The sequence below is a fragment of the Pongo pygmaeus genome, chromosome 11 (genome assembly GCF_028885625.2).
Source record: "Pongo pygmaeus isolate AG05252 chromosome 11, NHGRI_mPonPyg2-v2.0_pri, whole genome shotgun sequence".
In the NCBI taxonomy this organism is placed as follows: Eukaryota; Metazoa; Chordata; class Mammalia; order Primates; family Hominidae; genus Pongo; species Pongo pygmaeus.
Genome location: NC_072384.2, coordinates 134,507,470 through 134,521,696, shown reverse-complemented (window position 1 = coordinate 134,521,696; position 14,227 = coordinate 134,507,470). Strand labels below are relative to the sequence as shown.

General features: G+C 45.6%; 1 protein-coding gene across 1 annotated transcript in view; it reads right to left on the bottom strand.

The window, feature by feature from the left end:
* The window catches only part of TRPM8 (transient receptor potential cation channel subfamily M member 8), a 91,970-nt gene extending 78,111 nt beyond the window's left edge, over positions 1–13,859 (bottom strand). The window contains exons 1-4 of the mRNA XM_054478856.2: positions 13,743–13,859; positions 9,913–9,986; positions 3,161–3,317; positions 1,494–1,671 (exon numbers count right to left, since the gene is read on the bottom strand). Of these exons, the coding sequence (XP_054334831.1) occupies positions 1,494–1,671; positions 3,161–3,317; positions 9,913–9,986; positions 13,743–13,859 (526 nt within the window). The remainder of the gene's footprint in view (positions 1–1,493; positions 1,672–3,160; positions 3,318–9,912; positions 9,987–13,742) is intronic.
* Positions 13,860–14,227: the final 368 nt, after the last annotated feature.

Below are 14,227 nucleotides of genomic sequence, written 5' to 3'. Positions count from 1 at the left end.
ACAATGGGAAGTGAAGTTAGCACTCCACGTGTACAACCAGCAACAGTGAAACTATTCAACTTCCTCAATCACTTCACTTCATCTACATAGAAATAGGTGCCCCAGCCCAGGGACTTCTTGTCCATTTTGTTCTGCTATATTCCTAGCACATAAAACAATTTCTGGCACATCATAGGCATCCAATAAGTATATGTTTAATGAATGAATAAGGTGTGTTCAGGATTTAGTAGCAAGGAAGCTGAGTTGCTCAATTTTGTAACAAAGTGACAACCCACAGTGTCCCCTCTGGTTGGTCAGGAAACTGAGAAAAATAAATGGGAAAAACAAAACATAACATCTCAGTTTCTTCTTGACATTAAAAAAAAAAAAAAAAAACCACGTCTAGATTATGACATGTTTCCTTAGTTCTACCGGTCAATGTTAATTCTGCGTAAAAGAAGTTTTTTAAATGTTAAGGTTAGATAAACTGAATCTAATCACGAGAAAACATCAACCAAATCCACATTGAGAGACAGTCTACTAAGCAATTGGCCTACACTTTTCAAAAAACGTAATGAAAGACAAGGAAAGGCTAAGAACCAGTTCCAAATGTAAGGGAAAAAAAAAAACAAACAAACAAAGCTAAATCGATTTGGAATACAAACTGAGAAAAAAGAATGTTTACTCTAAAGGACCTTGTTGAGATAATTAGCAAAATTCGAGTATGAACCGTTAGATAGCAGTACTGGTCCATGGTAACTGTTCGGGTTTGAAAATTGTACTGGGTTATGTGAGAAAACCCCCTGTTCTCAGGAGGGGCATGTTCATGTACTTAGGGGGTTAAGGATCATGATTCCTGCAACCTGCTTTCAATGGATCCCCTCAAAGTCATACATAGATACTTATGCAACAAGATAAGACAAACGTGGGGAAATGTTAACAATTGGTGAATCTAGGTGAAGAATGTACAGATGTTCATTGCATTATTCTTGCAACATTTTGTAGATTCAAAATTTTTTAAAATATAAAATTAAAAAGAAAGAAAATGCTAAGTGTTTCAAGTAACAAAGCCTTAGTTGCTCTGACCTCAATCAGACACTTATATGGTGCTTACAATTTCTCAGGCACTGTCACTACTTTCAAAACTGCATCGCCGATCTCACAATTACAGAACAAGCAAATTACAACCGTCCTTTCCAATTCGCCAGAACCGAAACTCTGGGTAAAATTTTACGTGTGTTAATAACAAAACGAAAATCTTACAAGATCAAAAAAATTCCCCTAAGGAAGCACCTTAACGCTGATTTAGAGTTACTGTGTGAAGCTCCCCAGCTATCTGCCAAAGCTCCGTGTCCATTCATTTGAGGATATGGCTTTCAATAAAATAACGATTAATCAGATGGTTCTAGCAGCATCCGGATTCTCCGGAATTGCAGACGGGAACTGCCCTGTCTGCTCCCCAAACTTGGTGCAGCCCGAATGCAAGAACCCGCGGTGGCGGCTCCCACCCGCACCTTTGGACTGCGCGATGTAGATGAGCCGGCTGAAGATCTTGCGCATGCGCGGCTTCAGGGCGAAGTTCTTGGCGCCCCCGGTCACAGAAATGACCAGGTTGGGTGTTTTCAGGTGCCAGTGCTGGGTCAGCAGCTCGTAAAGGATTTCCGCGTCCGTGTCGCAGGACAGACGGATATACTATGGGGAGAGAAGCAGAAGCATCAGGATACGCCTGTGTTCTCCTGAGGTCGGGGTTTAGCATACCCCCAACCCCCAAGCCCACGCTTGCCTGCTTCTAGAAGAGGGGCGGGGTGGGGGCAGCAGGGATCGCGGCATTGGGGGTCCCAGGCGGGCGCCGTGCCAAGGCCCCATGAGGAAGTGGAAGTGTGAAAGGAAAATAAATCTTGGGGCCCGAAAATTCAAGCTAGGAACTGCTTAGGGCAAACCTGCCTCCCACCGTATTCAAAGTCACCCTTCTGCTCACCGAGATAAATGCACATCTGATTACCTCCTTTGGAAAGGCTAATCAGAAACTCAAAAGAATGCTACTATTTGTCTCTTATCTACTTATGACCTCCTGGAAGCCCCCTCCCGTTTCGAGTTGTCCCGCCTTTGCTTCGTGAGTTGTCCCACCTTTCCAGAAGGAACCAGCGTTCATCTTACATGTGTTGATTAATGTCTCATGTCTCCCTAAAATGTATGAAACCAAACCGTGCTCTGACCACCTTGGGCACATGTTGTCAGAACCTCCTGAGGCTGTGCCACAGGCATCCCTCCTCAAACTTGGCAAGATAAACTTTCTAAATTAACTGAGACCTGTCTCGGATATTCAGGATTCACGGAAGGAAAGCAGACTGGGGGGCGTGGGGGCGCTGCGCGGGCCCTGAAAAGCCCCACAGGCCAGGTGGAGAACTTGGGACTTTGTCCTGAAGGCAGAGGGGTGCCTTGAAGCGTTTGAAGCCGGGTAGGAACAGGGTGGACTTTACATTTAGGGAGTCCTCCAGCGGCCATGCTGAGGTCACAGGGAGGTGGGCAGAGCTGCGGGCAGCAAGAAAGGGCGCCGGCCCATTCCGGGGCAGAGGCCCTGGGGAGAGTCAGCAGTGGATGGGGCTGGGTCACCTCCCAGGGATGCCATGGGCTGGGTCACCTCCCAGGAATGCCATGGGGATTTGGGAAATGAGAGGCCCGGGCCCTGCAGGAACAGCCTGTGGACGGTGCTCTCATTGAGACTGGGAGCACGGAGGATGTAGGAGAGGCTATTTCTGATCATTAAACACCTTTGCGAAACCTTGCTGGAGAGCTTGCACAGTGAGTATGGAGGGAATGTATATTCAGGGCCATATGTACCTCAGGAGTATGCAGAGCTAAGCAGTAGGGTTCACAAAAGCATTCATGGGGCCCTCAGTAGCAGTAGGGCTCAAGGTGGATGTGACGTGGATGCCTGCCTTGTGTGTGGACACAGGAGGCTAGGTGATAATCCAGTCCTTACCTGTTGAGTTTTCCTGTTGAGCATAGCCTAATAACTGCTTTTTGGCTTTTACAAGATGTATCTTTTTCTGCAATCATTTTTGGTGTTTACTATCCATCTCTCCTGCCTCCATCCTATTAGACAATTCCAAGTAAATCAAGGCAGCCCAGGTCATTTTGGCCTATGAATTAGCTGCCAAAGTAGAAAACCATTGCTTACCTTCCCTTTCTTCCCCAGTGTCTCAAACTGAATATCCCCAAAGGCGTCCGTAGGAAATTCCTTGGTGTGTTTCTTGTAGTTCCATTTCTCGCTTTGGTTGATCTGGGTGCCTTCCATGTGCTGGCTCTGGGCATAGCCACACTTGCACACATTCTCCCTGATAAGCACGATGGTGTGGACAGGAAGGAAAGATTTCATTGAGCCTGCTTATGGAAACTGGCATTGTTAGCTTAAATAGACACACAAAAGATACCTTCACGTCTTATTTTCAGACTGTTTTCATCATCTCAGTTGGTTGTGTAGAAACTAGTTTGATGTGGACGGGTGCAGTGGCTCATGCCTGTAATCTCAGCACTTTGGGAGAGTGAGGTGGGCAGATCACTTGAGGTCAGGATTTCAAGACCAGGCTAGGCAACATGGTGAAACCCCATCTCTACTAAAATACAAAAATCAGCTGGGCATGTTGGCGGGTGCCTGTAATCCCAGCTACTCTGGAGGCTGAGGCAAGAGAATGGCCTGAACCCAGGAGGTGAAGGTTGCAATGAGCTGAGATCGCGCCACTGTACTCCAACCTGGGCGACAGAGCGAGACTCCATCTCAAAAAAAAAAAAGAAAGAAAGAAGGAAACTAGTTTGATGTTTTATCCCTGGTGTTTGTTGTCCCTTCATCAACAAGCTGGCTCTGTGCTGATAGGACAGAACAAAGCCCTGCTGTCATGGAATCTAGCTTCTCTCCATGGGGCTGTTATGAGACTGAGTTTCAGAAATCTGGAAAATTTATTCAGCTTCTCAAACAGTTCATAACACACAGGAGCCCTGAGTTGGCCTCAGTGCCTCAGCACCAACCCTGCCAGTTTGCCCAGCCAGTAAGGCTCTTCTGAAGTGAGGTGAGACATCCTTCCCATGGGCTGAACTCACTGGGAAGATGCATTCCCTTGGCAGAGGCCCAAAATGTTCCAGACTCTAGAGAGATCATCCTTTCCTTATTGGACATTAGCTGCTAGAGAGACTTTCAATAATTTGGGGTAGATGAGGATAAGCTGTGCGGTAAATGAACACGAGATCTTCTCATTAAAAATGCAATGGAACTAAATTCATCCATTAGGTGACACAGAGGCATAACAGGAAACTGGAAGAGGATAAAAAGATACGCAGTCAGTGGTAAATCCTCTTCCCCTGTGCCTTTGCCAACATACCACCTTCACTCAACAGATACTGACTGAAAATCCACTCTGAGTCAGCCCTGGGCACAGCAGCCCAAGATGAGCGGGATGTCCTTCCTGCCTTTAAGTTGGTGTCTTAGGAATAGCTAAGCATGACACCTGGCAAAGTGCAGAGGAACAAACAAAACACCTCCTTTTACTCTCGCACAGCCCCTCCCCTGTCAGGCTTGCCATGAGGGTTGGAAATGATGCACAGTGTTTCGCTGGGCCTGGAATGTGGCACCTGCTCCATCAAGGTGACTTAGGCTATTGTGGTTTCTTACATGCAAATCAAGGATTAATGAGGGCAATGACAACAGAAAAGAAGCAAAAATGCAGTTAAAAAAAATCTAAAAACACATTCTATGACTATTTGACCTCTCTATCCAGGGCATCCTGAGAGATGTGGTCTCCAAAGACAGGAACAACAACAACCAAGTTTCCCATTTAGCCAAAAACAACTCCCACTCAGTGAGGCACTGTTCACCCTCCTCCCAGCTTCCTTCTGCTTGCCCCACCCACTTGGTTCTGCATCTCTCCCTGCTGTCTCTCTGACCAATCTTTGGGCAAGATCCAAGGGTGCTAGGAATTCAAGGGGGCCATGGCCAGTGGAGAAGGAGAACAGAGAGTTCTGTCCTGAGAAGGTTAGACAATAGCAAAGTGGGAGACATGTTTGGTCACTGAAACAGGCCCTAAGGGCACAGCTCTCATTTTATCAATGGGTGACTCAATGTTCTGATTTGCCCAGAACAGTCCCAGTTTACACCTGTTGCCAAAGTCCTGGTAAGATCAGTGCCTCCATCACTCTTATCCGTGTTCTAGACCCCATAATAAAGTTTGTGGTCACCCATTCAGCACTAACCTACCAGAAAAGGCATCCCCCTCTGGCAGATGTGGGTCAGTACCAGGATGCAGGGTCAGATAACAAGATTCAACCCCACTCACCCCCAGCATCCTTGTGCAGTGCACAGCCCAGGCAACCATACATGGTGACTCTGGAGCAAGGATCCCCTGCACAGGCTGAGCCAAATAAAGATATACAAACTGAGGAAATCCTGTTAGCATTTGCTTCCAGCTGGACTCTTTATCTTATATTCTCTGTCCCCATGTTTCTGGCACATCAGGGCATTTAGCAAATGTCCTTTGAATGAATGAACAAATGAGCAAATAAATACATTGATTGGTCTTCTTTTAAATGGTTTGTATCCTCAATGATTTTTGTAAAGTGGGTATGTATTCCTTCCAGAATACAAGCTTAAGTATACATAGCTGTTCATGGCCAGAGAAAGGCCATGTTTTCAAGATCTTTACTGTTCACCTTATTTAACATATGGCAAAATGTAGGATTCATTCTAAAAGCACTCTGTGGCAGGAGGTCACATTTTCATTTACAAGATGGTAATAGTGATAGGCATTTCTATGACTATTTCTAAAAACACAATAAGAGCAGAAATGAGTTGCTTTATGGGCAAATTTTATGACCAGTCCAGAAGCAGATGGATTCCCAGCCAAGCTGTGGCCAAGTTTCTGCTGCCTGGAAGCAATTGTCTTCAACTGGAGTTGCTCTGCTGATAGTGATCTTCTTGAAGTGCTGGAAGCCCAGGGTAACTACCAAAGCCACTCAACAAAGAGATTCTATAATGAGGAACAAATACTTCTCAGCAGCAATCCTCATGAGCAGCTTGCTCTCCTGGGGGTTGGGGATGCTGCTGGAGATACATGGAGGCACGTCCCTGCTAGAGATGGTGCATTGACATGGACTGCAGTGAGACTGTCTCTTCTCTCCAACCTTGTCTACACAGTAGGATCAAGATGAGCCTGTTCATATAACTGAATTGTGGAAATGTTCATAATTGACAGGCTCAAGGATGGGAAGTTAATCCAGGATTGACATAGGCATCCCTTTCTTAAGAATTTGAAATTAGGACCAAAAGAGCTGCTCCCATCTCTCTGTAGATCTAGGCCTGTGACATGGAAGATCAGGCACCACAACACAATCATAGCCACTCTGAGAAAGAAGAGAACAGGTGTGCAGGGAGAGGTGGAGGCAGGAACAGGCAGAGGGGACCTGCTGAGTACCCCCTCATCAGTCGCTGTTTCTAACCACTCCAGAGGCCTGGCCATTCTCTGATCTTAGGTGGCATTTCTTTTTCCTTATAGTAAATCCCCTCTTTAAATTTAGGTAGTTGAGCTCCTTGTAACCAAAAGTCTTAATTACCACACAGTATGGAAATGATCCCTATTCAAAATATTTCTCAAGGCATTTAATATTTTCTAAAGCTATAACAATTGAGCTAGAGACTGGATCCAAAATCACCCTCCAGCAGCAAACTCACCTCTGTTTTGGAACAGTTCCCAGGGCATCACTCAGTGTGGCCAAGATATGTCAACCAGAATTCAGCACAATGTTCTTAGCCCTCTCTCTTCCTAAGTGTTAGGGCACTTCCTGAGCCCAGGCTACTTCCTGATGTTCCTCTTCTCTCTCCATAGTTTCCACTGTCCCACCATCCTTTGGGATCTGTCCACCCACCAAGCTTATTGGGGGAGCGGGGAGAGAATTCCCCACCCCACCTGTTCTTGCTATAACTGAAAACAGACTGTTGAGCCCTTTTCCCTGCTAAGGGTAGGGGTGTGTCACAGGTGACCTTGACCAAGAGAGCTGCCTGGCAGCTCTGGTCTATGGGCTGGTAGCCCTCTAAGCACCAATTTGTATGAATTGGTTTATAAATGGAGAAGAGAGATTGCCAGGAAGGCGTTAGGAGTGCAGATACCTGAAGGAGGAATAGGGATGACAGATAGGAGAAATGAAGAGGACAGGAAAGCATCAGGACCCTAGTTCTATCCCCTTGGACTAAGTCTGAATCCTGTAGAACTACACTGTCCAATATGGTAGCCACTAACCTCATGCGGCTATTTAATTTTCTATTTAAATTAAGTGAAATTAAATAAATTTAAAACATTCCTTGGTTGTCCTAGCCACATTTCAAATGATCAATAGCCGGATGTGGCTAGCAGCTACCATATTGAATGGTGCAGACATAGAATATTTCCACCATGGCAGAAAGTTCTGTTGCACAGTGCTGCTGTTGTGAAGGTAGCATTCTTTCTGTTTCTACCTGGAACCCAGCATGGCCAAGAAAGTAAGAAGTGACTAGAACAAACCCAGACCTAGGAGCTTACTACCTATCATAGTGTGCCAGAAGGTGGCTTCTAAGCTGGCAGCACATTTCAGAGGACACAGCAGCAGGGGCAAAGGTGCGGCATCTTGCAGTGGCATCCACAAGAAGTTAGAGTAGAGAGGCAAGGGTGGGTTGGGCTTAGCACCAGGGTGGCAACCCTGGGAACTCTCAGGGGAGACTTGGACAGCTTATGTTATCTAGTGTGGCAAGTAACAGCAAAACCAGGTTATGAATATAATTAATCATCACTTCATTTGATGCCCTTGTCTGATGGGTAACTTAGATTACATGGAGTGATCCCACTACCTATGGAGAGAGAGAAATAATAAATATGGGGGATTCAAAGATTATAGAATCCTGCATCCTTGCATCCCTTCTGAGATGGGAATTGGAAGACCCTGAGGTGTTCCTGTGCTCTGCTTGTGTTGCTGAGGGCTGTGCCTGCCCACCACATCTCCCTTCATTTTGACCCAGACTTGAGGTGTAATCAAGCACTGTAAGGTGGACAGCCATAGGTTTCCCTAACCTTCATCTACTTCCCCTTCCACTAGTAAGTGCGATTTTCCTTTGAGGAATTATGCCTTTTTGCACTGAGTTCACCTGGACACATCGCCCAAGCCTTGCCAATCAACATATTCCACTGTCCCTCAACTAATCCATCCTCCAGCCCCAGGGATTAGTTTAGAGATAGGCACAAGCTCCAAGCAAGACCATTAAGAGCCATGAACATCAGCCCAGGACTTTTGATGGAATCGCTAGGAGCAAGGCCCTCTTTGCTCTAACTGGCAAATGGAAAGCTGATAACGCACAACAAACAATGACCATTTTGCCTCCAATAGTGAAGAGCCCATCCATCAGAGAAGGGCAGAAACAACAGGTGGAAAGAGACAGAGTCTTGGCGACATTGTTGAAGCCCTGGATCTGGCTGTGCTTTTCAGCCACAAGATCCCATTATCACACCCCACAGAATCCCGGCTCCAGCTTCCACTTATGCCAGTTAGATTGAACATCTGTAACTGAGAATGTGTTGAGGAATTTGTTCTGCCCAAAGCAATGCCATTCTTAGAAAGGAGGCAACTGAGGGTGTAGAGAAGGCACAACCTTGGAATCAGAAAGCCTGGGGCTCAAGTCTCTCATCCATCTTACACTGCACATGTGACCATGGGTAAAATACTGAACCTCTCTGGGCCTCACTTGCCTTAAAGGTAATAACAGCTTCCTTGCAAGAAGGTTGATAGTATTAGCAATCCAGTATGTAAGTCCCATTCATGAAACACACAAGGGATAAATAGTGGACTTACAGAGCTTATACTTTGTCAGAATGACTCATGATGCATACGTTTATACCGTGACAAAGCAGAGATCTCTTAGTTTTTCTGGTGTTCATTTTCTAATTCACATGAACTAAGAATTATGCTCTGAAGCATTATGGTAGGCATTTTATATGCTGCATCTTGAATACCACAACCCATGAGGTATACTTTTGCTAGATTTTTAGGATAAGAGAATTAGCTTTAGAAAAGAGAATAATTGGCTCAAGGCCACGCACTGAAGAGCCAGCCAAGTCAAGGTTGAAACCAAAGCTGGTTCTAAAGCTTTTTTCCTTATTTCTATATCCTTCCTCTGTTCATTGCCTCTGTTCAACAGAGAGTCTTTTCATTATAAACTACAGCAGCAACTTGCAATTAATAGCTAGACTCTTTCTTGCATTGCCAGCCAACAAAAAAGAAGGGGCAGAGAGGAATAAGGAGAGTGGGAGGTAGGACAAAAATTGTTTAATTAGATTCAAATGCATCTTCTACACGAAGGGTGAGCACTAGTCGACCCATTCACTCACTCACTTGCTCATCAACATTTATTGAAGATCTCCTGTAGGCTGAGCTGGTGAAGCCTGCTTTTGTAACCCAGACTTAATGTTCCAAAACACATGAGACTTAGAGTAGATGAACACTCAATTAGAAGGAAAGACCTAAAGTTAACAGCAGGGAAGAAAAGCCTGACGGAGGAGCCAGTAAGATGGACATATGTACATATGCATGGTATTGCCAGCCAACTGCTGTAAAACAACTTTCATTACCAAGGTCACTCAGGTGGGTTCCCAATCTCATGGGAATACTGAAGAGAGTGCCAGCCTCCCTCAGTGACTTTTCCAACTATTGCCAAAGCTGAAAATACCAAACAAAATTGTATAGCTCTAGGTAACAACTACAAGCTCCTTGCCAGATCCTTCCTGCTCACACAACGTTTCTGAGAATTATAAGATGAAGACATCTTTAATAATGAACTACTGAGTATTTGTTTGTTTGTTGCAAGGGTGGTTGATAATGTTTTTGAACGTGGAAAGCAAAAATTTAGGGAAAATAATAGCTTACGTGGCCTTGGAATCTTTGGTAAAGAAGACACATTCTCGTTTCTTAAAATTTGCTTGAATAAAATTCGCCAAGTCCTTTGGAGAGAGAACATTGAATAACACATTACTAATTTATTCTCACCCCTTGCTGATATGGATGAATACTAAATATGATGTAACCCCACTTCAAAGGCTTTAAGAATTTACCACATATTCATAGCATCCAGCATTTGTTCATGCCTTTAGAGTATACAAAGTTTTTTTAAAGATGCATACATTAAAATTTCTATAACTAAATAGAAAATTTTTCTAAAAGTGATTTGTGCTTATCTTATATATAAACAGTATTATATACATACAAATTATGTTTTTCCACCTCTAAGGCTACCAAGGAGAATATAGGCATTGGATGATAGTTTTTCATAAATAATATATCAATGCAGATTCCCATTCCTCTTATGCTTGCTGTTTAAAAGAAGACATATTCCAAAAACCTTTCATAAATGTATTTATCCCTCCATGGGAGAGGTAGTTAGGCACATCTGGGACCTGATTCTGACAAAAAAAACAAAAGCTTTTATAAACTAAAAGCTTCCCTTAAGTTAGCAGAAGCAAACTATTTGGAAACAAAGGAAAAACTCCTTTAAAAGTACCTACACTCCTCAAAGTGGAAGAAGGTATTTGCATCATGTATGAAACATCATAAGATTGGTAGCCAGAATAGATAAGCACTGCACATCAGTAAGAATGAGACAGACAATCCGATGGGAAAAAAATGGCCAAAGACAAGAGTAAGCATTCATTGAAAGAGAATAACCCATAAACATATGAAAGGAAGCTCAACCTCATTCAGAATGAGCAAATGCAAAGGAAAACCACAGTGAGATCCCATTTCACACCCACCAGGTTAGTAAAAATATCAAAGGCAATAAGCACCCAGCATAGTTGAAGGGGAGGGCAGTAAACCAACCCTTCCTGAATGTTGTCCACTATTGCCAGTAAAGTTACCTCCCTGAGGAAGAGTCTCTGGTGGAGAAAGGCAGAATTGCCCCATGAATGACTTGCACACTCAGAATGCCTGGCAAAGCTGCCTGGCAATAAATATTCAGCCTCAGAGGGCTGCCTTTCCCTGGGGAGGTGGGGCTGCTAGGAGCTTCCTCTCCCCGGCAATCCAGTGCCACTTCCCACAGGTCACCAGATACTGGCAGCTGGAGTTCTCAGACAACTTTACACACAGTTGGCCTCATAAGCCAGGCCACTGGCACCAGAGCCAGCCCTGACTTCTTATGCCCTGTAGCAAGGCTGCCACCAGCCATGCACTGCAAAGGGGGATGTCCCCTCTCCTGGAATGAAGTTCACGATGTGCCCCCTTCCCTTCTCACCCTCTGCCCCTGCAAGTCCTGCGGTATCAGAGAAAGGTGAACATCTGCCTTATCTTCCCAATCCTTTGAACATAAGTTTCCCCATAAGTCGTATGTCTTAAACCCAAACCCCATGAAAAAGAGATGTTTAACTTCACCCACCAAGCCTCAACTCAAAGAATATTTTCCAGGTAGACATGGCTTCCACATCTAAGAATGTTAAAGTGGTATTGCTCTTAATAGCAAAGACCAGAAATCCACATGCCATCCCCCTTAGGCTGAATAAACATAAGCACACAGCAGGGCACAGCATAGCCATGAAATAAATCAACAATGGTTACACGTCCCACCGTGGATGAATCTCAAAAACAGTTTTGAGCAAAAAAAAAAGGAACTCACAAAAAAATACTCATAGTACAATTCCATGAATGTTCAAAACAGAACAAAACTAAACAATGTATTGTTTAGAGAGATACATATACTCAAGTCATAAAATTATGAATAAAAGCAAGGAATGGGTAACAAAAAATTCAGGATAGTGTTTATAACCTCTGACAGGAGAGAGGGAAGCCAACGGGGCGTCCACATGGGGGCGATATGCTGTTTCTCAAGCTGGTGGTGGGCACAAGAGCATTCTTTTCAATATTCTTTTTAAGCTGGAAATTCACCTGTATACATTCTTTTCTATGTATCTTTCAACACAAACATTTTGAAAGCAAAAATAGCTTCAGTGCTCACGTGTACAGTTTTGAAAATCTGTGATGCCCATTTTTACTTGTAATTTTTTCATCCACTTAACTAATTTCAAGTCTACTTAACAGGCAGGAAGAAAACAGCTGTGTAAGCTGTGTAATCAATGATCATGGAAGAAGGGTGATGATTTTTAAAAACTGCTTTGTTGCTTTAAAAACCCTCTGAAAATGCACTTTGCAGAGGTGTGCATGTGCTTAGGGGGCAAAAAGGAATCCCCCCAGAACTGAGATGCTCCTGCATGGTCTCAGCAGTTCTACCCATAGGGATGCCTGCATCTGGGAGGGTGTGACCAGCAGGGGCTGAGGAGAGGAGACCCATCCAGCAGGAGGTCACAGCAGCAGGCTCAAGAAAGAGTCAGCCTCGGCCGGGCGCAGTGGCTTACACCTGTAATCCCAGCACTTTGGGAGGCCGAGGTGGGCAGATCACGAGGTCAGGAGATCGAGACCATCCTGGCTAACACGGTGAAACCCCGTCTCTACTAAAAATACAAAAAATTAGCCGGGCACGGTGGCGGGCGCCTGTAGTCCCAGCTACTCGGGAGGCTGAGGCAGGAGAATGGCGTGAACCAGGGAGGCGGAGTTTGCAGTGAGCCGAGATCTCGCCACTGCACTCCAGCCTGGGCGATAGAGTGAGACTCTGTCATAAAAAGAAAGAAAGAAAGAGAGAGAGAGAGAGAGAGAAAGAAAGAAAGAAGGAAAGAGAGAGACTGCCTCTGTCTGTCTTCCAGGGCTCCGATGCTGAGGCCAGGTGGACCCCTCCAGAAGGGCCTTCCCAGAGGTGCTTCATCACTGGGGTTGAAGGAAGAGAGCAAGGGGGTAAACACTGGAAAAGCTACCACCACCCTTGGCCCACTGTTTGCTTCTCCTGTGGCCAGGACTGAGGTGTGACTGGGGAGCAAGTGGAAGGAGGTGCTCAGTACCCCCAGGCATGCAAGTGCAGGGGCAGCCCTGAGGGCTGGCACCTCCTTAACTTTTGCATCAGGGGTGCCTCACTTGCCTAGCCTGGGCCCTGGGAGGTAGGCCCAAGCTGGGGGAGAGCAGGTTTTTGCGTGTTTGTTTGTGTGTGTGTGTTCTTACAGCTCAATGATAGATCACAAAGTCAGCCCCCATGGAACTCACCAGTGAGATCAAAATCCTAAACACCCCAGACCTGCCCCCCACCACCAATTCCTACTTTCCAAAGCTAGCCTCTCTCCAGACTTTTAACACTGTAGTCCAGGAGAACTGGATGTCAGGCTGGAATGTTGTCTTAATTTCTTGACAAATAAGAGTGTTGGACAGGATCTGAGAGTGGGTGGAAAACCTGCAGGAGGGAACTCAGCCCAGTGTCAGCAGAGCCAGGCAAGGAGAGGCAGAGAGGTGCTAAGGACACACCTCCCTCTGGCACCCAACCCCAACTCCAGCTCACCCAAGAAGCCACGACTGGGCACGTCTGTGTCCTGAAGGCAGCGTAGAAGCTGGCTTGGAACCAGGAGAGACAGTGCGAAGGAGTGCAGCCAGGAGGCCATTGCAAGAACAAATGCAGGTGGACCTAAACTGAGACCCTGGCCATAGAGCTGGAGAAGGGACTGAGATTTAAGACTCAGACCGGAAGCAAGAGCACTGAGCATTAAGTAGTGAAAGGAATTTTAAAGACATGGCATTTAAAATTTCCTAAAAGTCAATGTGCAAATTCATGATTTGACACCTTATGAAGATTACAATGATAACCTTTCAAACAGGTGATGCGCATGACTTACGCTTTCACTGTAAGACAAGTCTGTGCTCCGAGACGCGCTGGAGTACAGGGTCCGGGTGCTGTCCAGAGTGTCATTCCTTCTGTTCCTCATGCTGAGCCTGGCTCCCCGAAAGGACATCTTTTCTGTGACGATGGGTGGAGGGGATAAGTTTGGGTCACAAACAGTAACAGGGCTTCCTTCAAAGCTTCACCCCAATGCCATTTTCCCTCCACCCTCTCCCCTTTGCCATGTGCAATGTCCCACGCTCCATTCGGCCCACCATGGTCATTGTGCCCCTGCCCCTAATTCCTCTTCACCCTCCAAGACCCCGATGGCGTTTCCACCCCTCAGCCCATCCTCCCTGGCCCCTCACCCCTGAGTCAGGATCCCCTCTTGGGTGCTCCCTCTTTGCAGTGGCCAAGTGCATGGCCCCACCAGACTGCAAGCTCTGAAAGGGCAGTCTGTACCACATGCATCACCGTGCACTACATCTGAGGGGCTTGCAA